Source organism: Neopelma chrysocephalum, unplaced genomic scaffold, assembly GCF_003984885.1.
Source record: "Neopelma chrysocephalum unplaced genomic scaffold, ASM398488v2 Primary Assembly neopelma1_26, whole genome shotgun sequence".
In the NCBI taxonomy this organism is placed as follows: Eukaryota; Metazoa; Chordata; class Aves; order Passeriformes; family Pipridae; genus Neopelma; species Neopelma chrysocephalum.
This window is the reverse complement of record NW_020897695.1, coordinates 22,967,020-22,987,042: the sequence shown is the minus strand read 5'-3', so window position 1 is coordinate 22,987,042 and position 20,023 is coordinate 22,967,020. Positions and strand designations below refer to the sequence as shown.

The 20,023-nt window shown below is 41.9% G+C and overlaps 1 protein-coding gene across 1 annotated transcript in view; it reads right to left on the bottom strand.

The window, feature by feature from the left end:
* Positions 1 to 20,023, bottom strand: part of ITGA9 (integrin subunit alpha 9) — a 219,326-nt gene that overhangs the window by 105,409 nt on the left and 93,894 nt on the right. Inside the window, exon 16 of the mRNA XM_027675915.1 lies at positions 2,429 to 2,584. Within this exon, the coding sequence (XP_027531716.1) occupies positions 2,429 to 2,584 (156 nt within the window). The remainder of the gene's footprint in view (positions 1 to 2,428; positions 2,585 to 20,023) is intronic.

The window sequence follows — 20,023 nt, the reverse complement described above, 5'->3', positions numbered from 1 at the left end:
ATGCCATGTCTTACTGGATCAACAGGATCTAGGACTTTCCAAAACAACAAACAACCAGCTATATTTAAAGACATTAGTATTAACATTAACATTAATTTTGTCCACCTGACCTCACCTGTGCTGTATCTTCTGAAAACAGAAACCACTAAGACTTAAATTGGACTTCCAAAATGTTCCTTCAAAATCGTTAGATTCTTCGAAAATGTAAATCATTTATTATAAAAGCTCTTGGCTTTTAAAAACCATTTTACTAAGAATATAATAAGAATCCTGAAAGAGAATGCTACATCCTAATTTTCCCATGAAATTGGCCTTTGAGGACCCCAGCACCACACCTCCATGCCTCCAGCACCAAGGTTACTCCATCAGGGCTTTGTCACCATGACTGCCACACTAGCTCTGAAGCTTTTCTTACTTCCTTTAGCTGAAAACACGCCAGCATACCCAATGTCAAAATCCTTTTCTTACTAAGCTAAGTGAACAACATCTGGAAAGCAAATGGAAAGGGATTGTTAAACTGTCTCCCTCTCACCCAAACTGCACAAGAAAACAAGTCAGGGAAATTCCTAACATATTTTTGTTTCTGCTCTATAATCTCAGCATTTAGGTATTTTAATACTGATCTGAAACCACAACTGCAGAGCAAGATGTGACCTTTTGAGTTTAAGCTTACTGGTAAAGTATACAAGCAGCTTTGTTCATGTAACACGCAGGCTTTCAGCATACTACTCGAGTTCCAAAGTTCTCCACAAATTCCCATCATGTTTTTGCAACAATACAAAATTCATATACATAACAGTCATACAATTTCTCTTCATAAAAATAAGTAATTCTTGAATGTATCTTTCATTCATACGTTTATAAAAATAAATCATACTTGAATTAATACTCATGTCTCTTAAGTACAAGGACTATAACCAAATACAGTTCAACACACTTGGGTATATGACGAAGCAAATATCTTTAAACATTTTAGTTACTCTTCTTTTAAGTAGTATTCAGGGATCTTATGAGCAACATCAGAAAGTAATGCTACAGATTATGATGCTATCATCACTTAGTAGACACGAACTTCCTAGGGTTAAATATCAGATCTAACCACTCACTACTGAAAGCCTCAGACTCTAGGACAGACTTTTTGCTACTTAAAAAAAAAAGAGAAGTTTTGCATTCACAAGTAATGCCAGATCATAATTATGTAAGCTTTGGTAAATGAACTTGAATGGATGTAACCCTGAGCAACTCAATTTAAATTTTAAGTTGGCTCTACTTTGAGTAAGGAACTGGAGCTACAGAGGATCCTTTCAGTGTAAATTACCCCACAATTCTGATTTCTCTACCACAGAAGAACTTTGATTTCCCTGAGAAGCCTTGAACTTCATGGCTGAACGCTTCGGTGCTGGCATGGGGGAAGGTTGAATGGTCGTGCAGGCTCCTTCCTTGGCAGATTGTTTTGCATCTACAAGGGCTACACTGAAAATGGTGGCTTTCAAAAGGTCACTAGCAAGGTCTCTCTCCTCAACACAAGCACCTGCTTCGTGAATCCTGAAAGTGTTTAATACCTTCATAAGCACTTCCTTGATCACTTCTGTCAAAACCTGAAATCGTTTGCCTGCATTTTTCAAAGATACTAGTGAGATCAAGACAGACAAACGAGAAGTGGAATAATCACATGCACTTCAGTCCCCTAGGGAACAACCTGAGAGAAAGGGGAACGGGAGAGAAATGAAATAATAATAATAATAATAGAAAGAATTTCTACCCTTTAAATGAGGAGTGTTTCAACATTAAGGGAATTCTCTCATTCTCACCAAAATTAATGACAGAAGTGTTTCTCTGCATTGCAGTGGAACAAAATAGGAGCCTAATATGCAGATGGCTCTACCTACACTTTACTTTCTCTGAAATAAAACCATCCCATGTCCTATAGTGACAGCTGGAGCAGGTTTCCCTTGCCACATGACTGGACTTGAGGAATCCTCAAGAAGAGGGTAGTTGAGCCAGGCAAATTTTTCTTTATTCTGCCTGCTGTTCTCCCCTCACACAGTTCCCATGTCCCTTCCTGGAGTCAGCTCTGTCCCTCCAGCACTAACAAAAGCTCAACCTGGAAAGAAGGCCAGGACCAAGCCTTTCACTAGAACTTCCTGCAAAAAGGGAAGAACAGGACGAATAGGACCTTTCTTATCCTTTCCTTTCCCAGCACAGACACCCTGAAACAAGACAGTGGCCTCACCTTTTGCTGTCCAGTCTTGGCAGCACAAGTCTTTACTATGTTATGGAACAGCAGTGATGTTAGCAACAGTAGGGATTGTACAAAAAGGCTACTTTTTGCAAATGACCCAGAGTTTGGCAATCCACTTTTACAGTCAGCTCTGCTGTCAGTTCAAGCCACAGGTCTTCTAAGGAAATAATGTAGTCCAAATCTGACCTGATTCCTTTGTGCTATCTTTTGTCCTTTCTTCCAACGGAGAATGGGCTTGAGAGCAGGTAGTTCCTTGTCCTCTTTTCCTCTTTCTATCGCATGTTCCCAAAGGCTGTACGCAGCTTCAAATACAATTGGAGAGATGACGTCTTTGACTCTTTTCTGTATGAGAAACCAAACAGATATTTCACCAATGCATATAAGCAAGCAGGTTTCCATCTACAACAATTATACATTCAATTAAACCAGACCACTTAATTAAACATGTAATTAAACCAGATTCAACACTGCAGACAGAAGGCAGGTTTCTCTAGTTCCTTTATTCTTCTCCAGGCCAAACAGGAATAAGCACATATAACAAATAAGTTAGAAGATTTAAAAAATATAAAATAGATTTTTTAAAAAAATAGTCATTCTTTTGGGACCTACTCTTGAATTCACAGAAGCAGTGGCATACTTGGCACATCTATAAATCTAGTGGTTTTCAATAAAAGACATTTTCTTAAAAAATAAAATAAATTAGAAAGCAATTCCAATAATCCTGCAGAAGCAAAGAGCAAATCATCTTAATCTCTGGGGTTTCTAAATCCTAGACTTTGACTGAAGTCACCTCCAGTGAGCTCCGCACATTAAAAGAACAAAAAACCCTCCATCTTCCTTTGTTGTTTTGCAATATCAGTGAAATGAATGGACAGGTAGAAATAATAATAATAATGGCCAGTCTTCGCGAGCGAAGATTTGGGGAAAGGTCTTTTACCTTTCCAGCCTGCGCAATGGATTTTTTAGGTGAGACACAGCCTGCGCTGAACTGAGCCCACCCTTTAATCCTAAGGTTCATCTGCCGGGGCCAAGCAAGCTTGGACAATGGCAGTGAGGTCCTCAGGACGTAGGTTTGTTTAGAGTGACCTTCTCATAGATGGATGGCCTCACAGGGCTAACGAGCTACCATCTGCCCGGGGGACTTGAGATTCGAACCCGTGGTCGCAGCAGTGAGAGTCCTGCATGCTAACCACTAGGCCACCAGGGGTCCCACAGGTAGAAATACCACTGTGGTTATAAAATAAGACTACAGACCTGAAGGGGCAAGGAAAGTCATCTTCCAGCACAGTTCTCAAAGCAAAATTCACAGCTCCCCCCACTTGCAGTTTGTAATAGAAGAAAGTTTTCAGTTTCTTTATTATACTTATTATTCTTAGGCTTCATACCAGATGTATTAAATGGTACCATATTATTTGGCTGATGGGAAAAAAGGATTGCCTTTTCTTGTTGCTGGAGCCCAAGCCACAAAACTCATACCATTTGTCATAACATGCACTGCTTAAATTCAGTTTGCTGTGCAAGGACAAAGGGCTCATTATGCTCTGTTCAGTCCTGACTTTCAAAATCCAATTTACCAGAAAACAGAAGTGGCAAATGCTCTATCTTTTCATAGGCAGACATTCCTCTTAAATTTTAGTTACTTAAAAACATAGCATGTAATCAGTGCAGATGAAATTGAGGCAATAAATAAAGATCATAAGTAAGCACAACAAATCTCCAAATGGGCCAGCTCTCAACTTCGCCTTGCATTGGTAATGGTCTTCTCTGAACACAGCCTGCCAAACACTAGAAGCAATTGAGATGCAATGCCATTTAAATAGCATCTTCCAGATGGGTAGTAACTGGCTTTCAGACCACTCTATTTGATCTGTTTCAAAGCAACAATTTGCTCTCTCCAATATGTTGAGGGGCCACAGATCTCTGAAGTCAGACAAAGATTAGTGGCTAACCAAATTCCCAAATCATCAGTTAGCTGGGTGAATAATAACAGAGACCAGGCTGGCTAACATTTACTCTCCTGCATCTTGAAGCCTTCAGACAGCCCTTAAACTCCCTACCCTAACACCAATTTCTGCCAGTGCCCCAAGTTTGAACTGTGCATTGCTTGGAGTGGTTTGTGCTTTCTTGGTAACAGACACCAATCAACAGCAGACACAACAGCAGTGGCGATAGCTCGGTGACCTCTTCAAAGTCCCACAAAAAGGACCACGCATGCTCTGCAGCATTGAGTCCTCTCAGCAGAAGAGACACTCATGCCTGCAGCCCCTTCCACAGTCACGTCCCCAGGGTAAGAATTGTACCATACCAAGACCACTAAATAACAATACTACAACTCACAGAAGTCGCTAGCTTTGCTTTCACAGAAGTGTATTAATTTAAGGAAGGATTGTATCAGCCCACAAGAAGACTGTAAAGAGAGAAACAACTATTGAAAAAGCATGCTATGTAGCAACAGTCAAACACAAATCATCAGGCAAATTGCCACCTAATCCAACTGTATGCAACCAACTATGTAAACACAATTAAAAATGTATGGAGTGGGTTAAATTAAAACCACCAACAGTTTTTCTGGCTCTATTACTGCAGTATGGTAAGAATAAGTACTTAAGCACTTCAAAGCATTTTAACATGATCTTGCAGGGTTAAGTCCAACGCCCTTTAAAGTCAAAAGGCAAGTTTCCTATTGACTTCAATGAATATTAGAGTATGCCTATTTTGTTTGCTGGTGTCTTTTTCCGCTTTGTTTTAGTGGTGAAATTGTGACTTCTCCCTCACCACAGCCCTGAGGAAATACATTTCACACAGCTGTGAGAAATATCTCTAATTAAAATTTCAGAGACAGCCAAATAAAGTGAAACAAAGAACTTCATTACCAGCACGCTGGGTGCACCGAACTTGTGACCAGGTCCGAGCACACCCCAAATGGGAGGGACGAGCCTTTTTAAGACCCTTTGATTTACATAACCACTCCCTCGCTCCTCCCATGCCAAGCCTCCCTCTTTTCTTCCTTAAAAGGTGATATAGTCTTCTTCTTGCAGTCCATTGGTTGTTTTAATCAACCTATCAAGTTGTTTCCCTGCCCCCCGGCCGCATGGTCCCTTGGCAGTGAGCCCAGACTGGTCTTACTGCCTTAGGTACTTTCCTGCCCACCTTCACACTGTAACTGTAAGTAACAGAAAGTAACTGTAAGCAACCCTGTAAGCAGAATAGTAAGCAGCAATAGGTAACTGTAAGCAGAACAGTAAGCAGCCCGCCAGTCCTAGGCCACAAAATGGCTCCCCAACTCCCCAAATAAAAGGATCTCCAGGTATCTCGGCACGAGGCAACCATGGAAAACCCTGCTTGTAATAAAAACATCTTATTCATTTCCTACATAGCCAGTTGTCCCTAATTAAGAATAAAACTACGAATGCTACCCAATTATTAATTTTGCCACATGTTCAGTTCCTTCTGCTCACAATCCTACAAAAATGAAGGCAACAGTCTGTGGGATATGTCCAGATGGAGACAAGACAGTTCTGCTTCACAGGTACACCACAGACTGTCTGCAATGCAAGCACATAAAGAGAAGAATATTTGCCCAAACGCAATCTGGAGAAATACTATTTTAGGTTGAAAACACAACCAGTTCTGTCCTCTTTCAGTCTACCCAAATGTATCTCTTCCAGTGGTTGAATCATATATTGAGGACACAAACCACAGATTGCTTTTAAGTATTCCTGATTTCTAGGAGGAAGTCCAAAGATGTAATGAGAATCAGGTTTGAGATAGACTAAAAAATCCTGCAAATCAAGAAAACTGTATGTGGTTTTTGTATCAGTTACATAGCCCTAATGAACTGGATGTGCCAAGGGATATATTTTCCACAATGAGCTTCTACATGTAATCACCATTTTTCACCACAATGCCACTATGCTGAGGAAGTGTTGCAGGTTAAAGACATCTCTTTAACCTACTCAAGAAAAAGCATCCCTGGAAAATCATAGCATATAGACAGCACAGATTCACTAATGGAAAAAATATCTGAAGGACACTAAAACCAGTGTAATATCCAAGGAATTCAAACTATCAACAGAAACAACTATGCCATTAGGGTTCAGTCAGTAATAGCAATAAAGTCCCAGTCTGTATAGACTGGATCTCACTAAACTGGTGCAAATTTTCACTGAATTAGAATTGGGGTCCTGAAGCTGGGATGCTATCAGCAATCCTGTGCTCTTACAAGCAGTTTCTCTAGGGTGGTAGAGTTTTTTTCCTTCTCTTTCAGATCAGATTTCATTCTGGACATCAGAAATTTTTGCAATAAGGGGTCTGCGGAAATCAATACACTTCAGTCCCAGTAAATTACCCTCCTGCCAGTATCCTTTCCTGCAAGGGAAACAGCCCTAGCCAGCTGCATCCTTTTGCCAGGATCTTTTATCTTTTCCTGTGAGACACATTGCATGACATCACTCTGAGTTGAAGAAAAAGGTGTTTTGGTATGAATAAGCTGGGGTTTTATCAAGAGTATTTCAGGATGATCCCTCTTAAGTACCTAGCAAAGACAAAGAATTCAGAGTCAAAAAAAAAGCACACTTTTAAGAGCATCTAAGAAAGCAATAAGACACCTAGAAATGTTTCAAAAGACAGCATGGTCCTGAAACCTTGCCCTAACAAATGTGATAACAAAGGTTTGCTATCTCCTCTCATAGAATAATCACCTCAAAGAAATTTTTTGATGTTGTGGTAGTAACTGTGCAGAGCCACATATTTCTTCCTTTTGGTTTCTCTGACTTAGCAGAGGAGAAGCAAGCAAGAAAGCAAAGCCTCTGCCAGATTTATGACTGTATTTCTATTTGACTTTAGTACCAAAAAGTCCTAAAAATCTGAAAAGTAATTGCAGAGCAATGATCAAATGTCAGATCTGTGATTCTGAACATCATTTCCAATTCCCTCTTCAAGATTGAATGTCATAACCATAAAAAATAATTTTTGGCACTTTTCATTGGCACAGCCTAAGGCACTTCACGACAACACAAACACAGGTACAGAGTCCAGCATCCTAAAGGCACACTGCCTTGGCGGACAGCCACTGCCTTCTTCAACCCTAACTTCGTGCTACCAAGAGCCCACACACATCAGGAATTTAAGTAAATTTGGATGGAACAGGACAGAGTTTTTGTCCAGGGACAGGATTTATTCAACTCATGGTGCGAGTGGTTGCCAGACTGGATATCATTTCAGCTTTCTTTCAGCTCAGTGCCACAGTACACTCAGGGGAATGTACATGAGCCCAATAAATCATCCTATCTAATCCCCTTTCATCTACAAGGTGAAAGTCTCTAGGAAAGGACTCTGGAGAGTGCAAAATTCTATTTTTAATTATGGCTAATGGGCTGAGAAATAAATTGAGATGTAAATAATCGTCACAATCTCCAGCAAGAGTCTTGCAGGAATGAAGGATGAAATGTGGTCCTTTAAAGCAATTAATATGAATTTTTAACAGCATCAACTGAAAAAATACGCATAATCCTCAGGGTGACTTCTACAGTTGCTCCTTGCTTTTGTTCTTGTTCATGACATCCTGGAGTTTCTCTTCTCTTTCTCTGTGGGAAAGCTCTCTGCTCTGTTGGGCCTTTTTTCTACTCACTCTGACCTGATCTGAGGACAACAACCCATGCACGGATTCCAGAGCTTTTACTGAATTCAGAACAGCTTTTCAGTACTTCCGAGAATCAAGCTCTGTTTAGTCAAATGACTAAGAATGAATTCCAGGACCTGGCTTTTAAAACACTCAACTTGAAACTTTTAGTCCCAATGTATTTATTTCATGTGCTAAATAAGAAGCACTGGTAATAGACTATAGGAATTTTTACAGCCTTAAAATACACAGAATACATTTGACAATTCCAATTTAATTGATACCATTATAATGCTGTAAAATGTATAAAAGACATTGTGCTAATGCTTATCCAGCTTGCCATTTTAATCAGCTCACAGGTCACTACCATGTAAATCCTCATAAATAGTTCCTTCATCAGTGATCTCAAAATAACTCAAATGTCCACCAGCCTTCAGAAACAAAGACCACTACTGCCACAATTTATCAAATGAAATATCTGCTGTATACATAGATTATGGCTTATGAATCAATAAGATGACAGTGCTTGACTTTAAAATGAACTGTCTTCTCCTATTATTTCAGTCTCCCTTTCTAAACTGAGTCATTCAGGATGAAAGGCTTAAGTGCCATGCAATTCAGTAAGAACATTAATTAGACAAATTTGCTTTAAACTGGAAGTTTTTTAAACTGAAATAATTTCAGATGAATGAATGTGTACATGACATTCTAGTACCTGAAAATGAATATAGTGGAACTTAACTTCCTCGCTCTGCTCCTGGTTGAGCACTTATTGAGTCCAAGTTTAGATCTACTGGTGTCAATTTCCAGTGCAAGTTAATATTTTCAACCTTCTTTGATAAAGATATTCTAGGACTTGTAATAATTTATTTCAGACTGGCATAATTTTAGCATTGGTGTCTCCCCACTGTGAAGGTATACAAAACACGGTCATGAGAAAACCATCTAGAAAAGATCTAGTTTCCATTCCACACACAAGCTGGGGATTTTTAAATACATATATTTTTCAATTTATTTTTTTAAGATGTTACTGTAGTTAAAGGGGGAAAAAAAACAACTGCAAACTCTTTTCCAGAGAAGAGGCAGAAGTAAAAGTTTACTTGATTAGTAAAAGCTTATTTACAAAATTACTGGTGAATTTTTTGTCAAATTAATAGTATATGAAGGCAATCAGAGGTCCGATGTTTCAATAATACATGCTTCTGTTTTGTTTTAAGATATTGTGACAACTACAATTCAACAACAGGTGAATAGGCTTTGTTGCTAAATTTCAACTATTACAAGACTTCTGAAGAATCTCAAAGTTTAGAACAGGGTGTCATATGCCCAAGTGTTATTTAAGGGTAGCATTTAAAAGAATGGGAATGTTTTCTTTATCCTCTTCCTAAATGCTTTACACCAGCACGCAACCTTTTCCACTAGGTCAGCAACTCCTCTCTGCAAACACAGAGATAACTGGAAAGATGTTCTGGGAAAGAAAAAAATCAAATCCTGGGGAAATCTGGTGTCAAATAAATACCAGGCGCCCAGGAGCCTGCATGCACTGAGAGAACACCCTGAGACTCCAAGGAAAGAGCTGAAAGTCCAAACCTAATCTGAGTACAATCTCACTGTGAATCTAAGTGTTCATTGCTCCCACGTATCTAGATTCCTGCTATCAGCTGGTGAGTGATAAAGGTATTACTGATGTTGACAAGGTAGAGATTGCAATCAGTAGCGTAAATATTCCATGTCAAAGGCCACAAAGGCTTAATAATAATATATTATGGTATATATTTAATGGTAATCAGTAAGAAAAGTTACTACATGCCACCCAAATTCAATATTATGTATTAGTGAGCTCAGATCTTAATTTTCCAGCTTAGACATAAAATGCATAATGACAATACAGATTCGCATCATATTTTTACATTTGAATGTTGGGTCTTTTATTGGACCTAAAGTTTCCAGTTATGCTTTTATCACCCATCCCCTTTCTCTCTTTTACAGTTCATTTTCAGTCATTCATTGGGGTTCTTTAGATGAAAAATACAGACAATTCCTCAACTGTCTAAAGTCATGCTACTCCTCTCTGAAGAAAACAACTCTCCTGGGTTGAGATGCCCAGCTTTTTCCTGGTACCAAGCAAGGCACAACCAATCTCTGTAACATATGATGAGACATCTGCAATATCGGCAATACAGAAATACAAACCATTAGAAAGCCCAGGAGCTGATGAGTATTTATGAAATGAAGACCTGAACTTAAGTGATTGAAGGGAACCCAAGAAGGAAGAATAGGGGTAAAAATTCAAACTTCTATTTTATTCTCTTTCTGAAAATAGAATCTATTTCAGCAGGGAATTATATACAGAGTAGAGATAATAATTAAATCCAGACACTTCCTGCACATATGTAACCCTATCACATACTTGTTTTTTCCACTGGAGTTTAAGACCCTTGGCTCCTGAGTCATCATATATGATAACAGCTCTGCTAAAAGTTCAACATATCAGTGGACCCTGGGGGAGTGGTGGAAACTTCATGGTTAATTTCAGCATTCATATACTGTACTTGCCGGTTCACTCTCTTGTTTTTTTCCTATAGACAACTGGATAAAAACAGCTGTGTGTATGTCATCCAACAAACTTCCAGTGCAAAATCTCACACATAAGCTGTCCTCAGAGCCAAGGACTAAGGACTGACTCTCCCAACCCCTTCCTGAAGCCACAGCCCACAGGGGTGGTCAGGAGCCCTTTTTACTAGTCCTCTACCCCTTTTGCTGTGTGTGGCAGGTTAGACTGGAGGCACAATGCAGCTCCACAGCTGATGACTGCTGTTCGAGTGACGCTGAATGGCACTGTGCCCCTCAGACTTTGCCTGAGCTCTATCTGCTTCTACACAGCCATAAGTAAACCTCTGAGCTACCCTGTAGGAGGAAGCAGCCATCCTTCCTTCATCCCCCTGCTCCAGATGGACTTTCTTCTTCCTCTTGAAAAAAAAATATGGCAGAAGGACTTTTATGAGCACATTTCAAGAGGCAACAGCAAATAATCAAAAGCCTTCTCCAAAAATCTCTGCAGAGGACAAAGAAGAAGGACACACTCTCTCCTCAGTGTTTCCCACTGACCATCCCACAAAGTGGCTAATTAAATGCCTGCTCCCTTTTGGAGATGCCTGTCACTTTTAGGGGAAAGTAACCACCCAACACAGGTTTATATGAATTGAGACAGTATCCCAAACTTCTTCATGAATATGGATCTGTAGTGGTTTAAAAATGCTATTCCCCAAATTAGTATTCCCACTGAATCACTCCAAACCATGCTTACTATCCACTTCCCCTCCTTCTACCCCCTGCAGCAGGCTGAAGAGGAGAATTGGAGGCACAAAAGGTAAAGATCACAGGTTGAGGTAAGAACAATTTACTGGAAACAGCAATGAAATAAGACAATGAACAGTAACAGCAACAATACTAATGACAAAGTGTACAAGGAAGAGGAGGATGATTCACATGCTCACCATGCAGAAAATGCATGGCAAGATCCAACCGCTCCCTCTGCCACACTGCATAACCCAAAAGAGGTATCCCTTTCCCCATCCCCAGAAAATGATGTGAGGTGGTACAAAGTAACCTCCAGGTCCTAGCCATGCCCACTCCCGGCTACTGCCAAAATTAAACCTTTCCTGTCTGGAACTAGGACATTATCCACTTCTACTGTCTACATAATGGCCAGATCTTACACCTTCCAAACATCCAAATAAATAAATAAATAAATAAATAAATAACTAAGCGCACACACACAGAGCTATCATTTCCATAGTCAAGGGCCATCCTTCCAAGATGTCTGTTAAGTTCATTTAGTCCATGACTGTTGGTTCTATCCGTCCTAGATGTCTTCCAGGGCAAGAAAGCTGATGAGCTGTTAGCTGGCTGCAAGCTGTATCAGCAGCTCACAATTGGTGTATCTGGAGCAGGCCATACTCATTGTCCCTGGTAGTTATGGCATACAGTGGCAGTGTCATTCAGCAACCAATAACATACAATTCAACATTACAGAGTGTTCTCACCCAAAAATCAAATCCCCTTGAGGTACACATGGTGTTTCCCTATCCTACCATGTGCACCCAAGTCCTTGAGCACAAACAATCCCACAGATGAGTTTGCCTTTGAGGCGGCACTAACCCAAACTGTCTTCCCTAAGATATATTTCTCATATGCACCATGGGGACTTTATCCCCTTGTACAGTATGTGGAGGTTTTGATTAGACAGGACCAGCTTGGTTATTGGAGACTCTAGTGTTAACTAACCAGGTGGGCTCTGCTAAATGTAGATCCTAATGCTTGAAGGTCCCCCTACCCATTGCTTTCAATGTGTATTTTAACAGTCCATTGTACTATTCAATTTTGCCAAAGGCTGGTATATGATAGGGAATATGACATACTCGCTCAGTAACCACTCTCTGGCCCAAGTGTCTATGAGGCTATTTTTGAAATTAGCCCCATTGTCTGACTCAATCCTTTCTGGGGTACCATGTTGCCACAAGACTTGCTTTTTAAGGCCCAAGATGTTCTGGGCAGTGGTATGAGGCACAGGCTATGTCTCCAGCCTCCAGTGGTTGTTGCCACCACTGTAAGCACATGCCTTGGCGGGTTTGTAGGAGTGTGATGTAATAAATCTGCCAGGCCTCCTCATATTTATATTTCAACAATCATCCATCATACCACACAGGCTTTACCCACTTGGCCTGCTTCATTGCATTGCATGTTTCAGTTATGGATAACCTGGGAGATAGTGTCCATGGTTAAGTCCACCCCTTGATCATAAGCCCATCTGTATGTTGTATCTCTTCCCTGATGACCTGAGGTGTCATGGGCCCACCAGGACAGAAATAACTCACCTTTATATTGCCAATCCAGATCCACCTGAGACTCTTCAATCTTGGCAGCTCGATCCACTTGTCCCGTTTTGCAATGTTTTTCAGTGGCCCGACTCTTGAATACATGTGCATCTACCTGCTGTACTTTGCCAGCCAACTTCTCTACCCGGGCAGTGATATCTTGCCACAATTCAGCTGCCCAGATAGGGCTACCTCTGTGCTGCCAATTGGTCTTTTTCTATAGGTCCAACCGCCTGTGAGTCAGTGTAGAGGTAGAGCGTTGGTCATTTCTCTTGTTCAGCGATATCTAAAGCCAGTTGGGTGGCTTTCAACTCTGCAAACTGACTTGATCCACCTTGTCTCTCAATGGCTTCTGTGACTTGTCACATAGGCCTTCATACAGCCACTTTCCATTTTTGATGTAGCCCTACAATACAGCAAGAACTGTCAGTAAAGAGAGGGTATCACTTTTCATTTTCAGGTAGCTGATCATATCACGTCACCTTCTCCTCTGATGATGATAGTGTGAAAGTTTTGCCTTCAGGCCAGTTTGTGATGGCTTCCAAGATCTCAGGGTGACTGGGCTTTCCTATTCAAGCTTGCTCTGTGATCAGCGTGATCAACTTTCTCCACATGGCATCAGTGGCATGATGTGTGGAAGGGACTTTCCCTTCGAACATCCAGCCCAGTACTGGCAGTCAGGGTGCCAGGAGAGCTGTGCTTCAGTGCCAATCCTTTCTGAAGCAGCTTGAACCCCTTCATAAGCTGCCAGTATCTCTTTTCCAGTTGGGGTGTATCAGGTCTTGGATCCTTTGTATCCAGAACTCCAGGGGTCATCATCGAGTCTCCCTGGCTACTTTTTGCCAGAGATTCCAGAACAGACCATTCTCCATGGCTGCAGTGTAGAGCCCATTTTTCACATCTTGTCCTGTCCTGACTGGCCCAAGGGTTACTGCATGAACAATCTCCTGTTTAATTTGTTCAAAAGCTTGTCGTTCTTCAGGACCCCACTTGAAATCATTCTTCTTCTGTGTCACATGATAGAGAAGGTTTACAATCTGACTGTAATCTGGAATATGCATTATCCAAACACCCACAGCACCTAGGAGAGCCTGTGTTTCCTTCTTGCTGGTTGGTGGGGACATAGCTGCTCTTGTTGACCACGTCCATTGGAATCTGACAACATCCATCTTGCCATTTTATTCCTAAAAACTGAATTTCCTGGGCAGGTCTCTTGACCTCACTTTGCTTTATGGCAAAACCAGCCTTCAGGGGGATTTGGATTATCTTCCCCCCTTTTCTCAAAAACTTCCTCTGCTGTGTTGCCCCACATGATGTCATCAATGTACTGGAAATGTTCTGGAGCCTCACCCTTTTCCAGTGCAGTCTGGATCAGTCCATGGCAAATACTGGGGCTGTGTTTCCACCCCTGGGACAGTCAGTCCAGGTGTACTGGACACCTCTCTAGGTGAAAGTAAACTCTGGCCTGCACTCTATGGCCAAAGGAATGGAGAAAAGGCATTAGCAATGTCAATGGTGGCACCACTTTGCTGCCTTGGACTGCAGTTCATACTGAAGTTCCAGCATGTATAGCACAGCAGCACTCAGTGGTGGTGTGATTTCGTTCAGGCCACAAGAGTTCACTGTCAGTCTCCATTCTCCATTGGGCTTATGCACTGGCCATATAGGATTGTTAAAGGATGAGCGAGTCTTGCTGACTGCTCCTTGGCTCTCCAGTTCACAAATTATCTCATGGATGGGATTCACGGGGTCCCAGTTGGTGTGGTATTGTCGATGGTACACTGTTGTGGTCACAATCAGTACCTGTTGTTCTTCCATTCTCAGCAGTCCTACAGCAGAAGGGTTCTCTGAGAGACCAGGCAAGGTATTCAGCTGCCATTTGTTCCCAGTCAGGCTCTCTTCAGCTTCTAGTACAGGCAGCTGTTGGGATCCCCCTGTCACCCCAGACATAGAAATAGATTCTGACCCTACATATCTTGATGGCATTAGGGTATATTGTGCACCGGTGTCAGCTAAAGCCTCTTGTGGGTCTGATGTGCCAGGCCATCGGATCCACACAGTCCAGTAGATCCAATAGTCCCTTTCCTCTACCTGGCTGGAGGCAGGGTCCCTCTAATTCTGGTCATGGTACTCGTTGCACAGTTCTTGTAAATATGAACTGGAAGTCCCTTCAAGAGGATCAAAAATAACATAAGCCCTTCTATTCTGTCTGAGGACTTGCCCACTGGAAACTGGAGTGGCATTTATCCTTGCAGAATTTCCTGTGGTGGTTGTTCTTCCTCTCAACTCACGTACCCACGCTGCTAGGGCAGAGGTGGGTTTTCCATCCCACTTCCTCATGTCCTGTCCGTGGTCATGCGGGTAAAACCACAGGTTATCTAATGGTGTGTACCCTCTCTCTCAAGCAGGGGTGGTGCTTGCTCCCAATAGCAAAGACTCTGGTCTGTACTATCAGAGCATGGGACACATCTATAAACTGCTCATAGTTGTCTTTAAATTGCTGGAGGTCCTTGGACAGTCTTTACAGAGACAAGACACAAGTGCGTAGGTTAGAGATACTTTCTTCATATAGCCAGAGTTTGGTAACCAAACTATCCACCCTTTGTTCTCCTTCTTTCCAGCAATGGCATGCTCCATACAAACTTCTGCCATGTGGTTTGTGTACACTGGACTTCATCTGGATCTACTTGTCATTTGAATCCCTTTAAATTACCTCCAGCAAATCTAATTTTCTCAGGTACTGGACATCTTGCTCCATGGCATTCCACCTGCTTGGGGAAACTACTACATCCTTGAAAAGATACCTTTCCTTCACGTTTGACAGGAGTCACCTCTTCTGAGGGCTCTCAGCCTCGGCAGGTGACTCCTGTCAGGCCCTCTTGTCAATGCCCCCATCCCAGGACAGGAATCCCAGTTGCTTGGCTTCACTGTCATCTAGTTTCACATCATATCCAGCAGGTCACTTTATTATCAGCAAGTAAAACATCAGTGGGCTGGATGAGATCCTGTTACATTCCCTAGAATTGCAGTGGATTGGTTTGAGCATTCGTCTGTACCAAGCGGCAGATGCCTGGATGCCACTTCAGTTCTAACCTTGGTAGCTCCAGTGGTCCAGGTGGCTGAAGCACTGCTAGACTAGTCAAGGAAGAAGACAGAAAGCCTGGATAGCTATGAAACATCACAATAGCAGCGGAAAAAAATATTTTGATAGATACTTCATTTTAACGTGACCTGAAGTGAAGGCCTGACAATATGCTGTTACGAGCCTTTAAATGCCATTGTGACAAAAAGCATTTCACCAATACAGCTTTATAAGAAATTCATGTACAGAACAAGGAAATATTCTAGTTAAGCCCAGTGTCCTATAAAAAAACTGCACAGGAAAAAATAGTAGCATTGTGTCAGGATTCAAAGTAAGCAGAGTCATCCTCAGTACAAGAGAATAGCTAGAGATGAAAAAGGTTATCATCAGCATTTTTACTGACAGTTAATTCAGTAAAGATGGTCCTTGGAACTTCTGCAAAGAAAACAACTCACTGTTCAGCCAGCCTGCCTGCCTTCATGTATGCATCTGAGAGAGAGAGGCTAAGTGCATGAAAAAAACGATGTCCATACACTTTAATTTGCATATTATTGAGATGAGAACAGTTTACTTACAAAATCTGGAGGTATTTACACAGAAAAATATAAATCCTTCTTTTGGTAGCAGGAGAATAGATAGCACACAATGGGAGCCTGGGAGGAGTGTTGCTGTGGTGGTTTGACACTGGCTGGATGACAGGTGCCTATCAAAGCTGCTCTATCACTCCCCTCCTCAACTAGACAGGGGAGACAAAGTATAGGTCTATGAGTTGAGATAACGACAAGGAGAAATCACTCATCGATTATCATCATAGGAAAAACAGACTCGACTTGGGGAAATTAATTGAATTTATTACCAATCAAAATCAGAGCAAGACATTGAGAAGTGAAACAAATCTTAAAAAGAGCTTCCCCTCACCCCTCCCTCCTTCCCAGGCTCTACCTCCTCCTCCCCGAGAGGCACAGGGAGATAGGGAATGCAGGTTACAGGCAGTTCATCACATGTTGTTTCTTCTGCTGCTCAGGAAGAGGAGTCCTACCCCTGCTCCAGCATGGAGTTCCTCCCATGGGAGACACTCCTCCATGAACTTCTTCAACGTGAGTCCTTCCTGCAGGCTACAGTTCTTCATGAACTGCTCCAGCATGGGTCCCTTCCATGGGGAGCAGTCCTTCAAGAATAGGCTGCTCCCGTGTGGGTCCCACATTGGGTCACAAGTCCTACCAGCAAACCCACTTCTCTCTCCATGGGTCTGCAGGTCCCTGCAAGGAGCCTACTCCAGCATGGGCTTCCCACAGGGTCACAACCTTCTTTCAGGCACCCACCTGCTCCAGCATGGGTTTATTCCATGGGCTGCAGGTGGATCTCTGTCCTCCCATGGTCCTCCATGGGCTGCATGGGGACAGCCTGCCTCACCATGGTCTTTACCATGGGCTGCAGGGGAATCTCAGCTCTGGCACCTGGAGCACCTCCTGCCCCTCCTTCTTCACTGACCTTGGTGTCTGCTTAGTTGTTCCTCTCATGTTTTCTCACCCTCCTCTGAGTGCAATTACATCTGTGCAACAACTTACTTTCCCCTTCTTAAATATATTAACACAGAGGCATTACTACCACCTTTGACTGGCCTAGCCTTGGCCAGCAGCAGGTCCATCTTGGAGCCAGCTGGCATTGGCTCTGTCAGACAACAAGGGAAGCTCCTAGCAGCTTCTCACAGAAGCTACCGCCGTAGTCCCCCTGCTACCAAAACCACGCAAACCTAATACAGTTGTAATAATGTGACCCAAGTCTACTGGAAGAGGTAGTATTTATTAGTCTAATCATATTGAAAGGAGGATTTATAATCAATATGGGTAAAAGGAAAAAGTGTTACAATTGCCTACTTTGTCACATGAATTTAAAAATGTGAACAGAACTCCTCTGTAACATCTACTTTTATGTTTGATATCAATTCATGTTTCACATGTTAGGTATCTACTAGAAGCCTTCTAAAACCAGGACCCACAGTTTGAGCTTTTTACTCATCTGTGCAATGGCTTCTGTACACTCATGAGTTGTGCTATCTGAAGAGGATGAGGAAACCATATTTTTCTGGAAATAATCAAATCTCTAAAGATGACAAACTCCCATTCACTATTCCGTAACACTGTAACTAATAGGAATTAATATTATTAACCAAGTAATGTTGAGGAGAACAGGCAAAGGAAACTTATCCATTACATAGCACGAGCATTATGGATGGTGCCAAGGACATTTTGTCAGCCTCTAGTTCTCCAATCCTGCACATACCTACATATCAGTATGCTGACAATCACCTCAGCAACACCCTGTTTCCATATCATTTCCTTCCCCACCACTTTTCTTCTCTTCTCCCATTCTCCTCTGATCATCCAGACACCATTTTGCTAACATCCTCCTCTCTTCAGACTCCTTACAACTAACATGAAACCAAAAGAGGAAGGAATCAGAACATGTTTCAGAAACCTCACCATTTATTTTGGCAACAGTAAGGCTTTTCCCCTTGTTTCACTGATCATTCATGGAGAGGCAAGAGTCTCCTGCTCAGCAGCCACAACAGTGGATACAGCTGCCCGGCTCTCGGATGGCTGGGCTGGAGGATATTGTACAATGACAAAGGACAATTGTTTACACCCACAGATGGGAGCAGGATGAACAAGTGTTTCTCAGGGGAACCAAGGAAACCCAAAACTTTCCCTTTAAGTTCCATTGGCTTTAAAAACAAACAAAGCAAATGTTTCCACAAATAAGTGCAAACCATACAGTTTCCCAGATCAAAGTCGAGAGCTCTGCTCTGAAGCTGGAGGTACATTCATGGGGAATGGAAAAAAAAGTGGTATTTTACAATGGCAATACTGTAATAAGGTTTTAACTAAATATGATTAAGTGCAGGTATTACCACTTTACACACTTCCTTTGATTACACATTCTCCTTTGATTACTTTTGATTATTTTTACATTATCCATTGAGTCAAGAGTGTTTATCTTAGTAGCGTTTTCTCAAAACCCATCTATCAATTCCAAAACATGTAAAATTTTGGTGACAACATTCATTGGCGGCCTACAGGACTCCTCTAGGTGATATGCAATGACTCTAAATGGATAACCAGAATATGCTGTGATCAGGGGCAAGAGAAGAAAATCCAGCAAAACTGGGAAAGGACAGAGTTAACCTCTAGCCATCTGCAGGCCCTGACAGCTAAATACACACAAATCATTGGGGAGAGGTCAAAAGAGATTATAAGCAGTGTGAGTAATAAGAAGAAATTATCAGAAGCGGGGGGGAGGGGGAGAGAGAGGGGAACGGGCTGTTGGAGATTGGGTTTTTTTAATTATTATTCTGGTTTTAGGAAGATACAATATAACAAAATTCCTTAAAAGACAAGTTTATCTGCACTAGATATATCTTGCATTGTAGAGCTGTAAAATAACCTTGATTTGTCCAGGTTGCTCTCCTTGGGTCTTTTGGTGTCCCAGAAATACTTTCCTCCCAGTTATCATCATTCTCATGGTACCCTGAGCACAACACACACATTTTGTGAAGGGTTATGACACAAAATTACCTCCTCTGTATACAGCAACCCATTAAAACCCAAGAGCCAATACTGTGGAGAAAGGCATTTTTCTAGGTCTCAGGCATAAGCCAACTGGAATCAGCTGCATGGTGAGAGCCAAAAACACCTCTGATACTGACCATGGCAGATCCAGCTCCAAAGGAAACAAATGTTCTTTGTTGCCCTCCAGTTTGGGTGTATGTAGCACAGCATCATTGCCCTCGGGTAACTCAGTTCTCAAAAACTGCCTGCTCAGCAGATCTAGGACTGGAAGCAGCTTTGGTAACAGCATCAACCACAATAAATATGATCTCCTTGGCTATGTAACTAGGTCAAAGCTGATGTTATTCCATTTTCAGGGGTGAAGTCTTTCCTTAATTTTCTTACTGCATAAACTTTTGGAACATATTTTTCCAGGATCTGTTCATTTCCAAATTTCCTGAGATGCATCATTGAAGAACAGATCAGAGAAGAGTAAGCATGTCAGAGAAAAACATCAGACAGTGCAAGGAGCAACTGCAGAGGCCAGGGAGTACATGTAGAGAGCTGCAAATGCATCAGGAGCATGGCACTCAGAGCTTGGGAAAGACAAAGTGAAGGGAGGATGGAAAAGACAAGGATACCAAGGCCACAGGC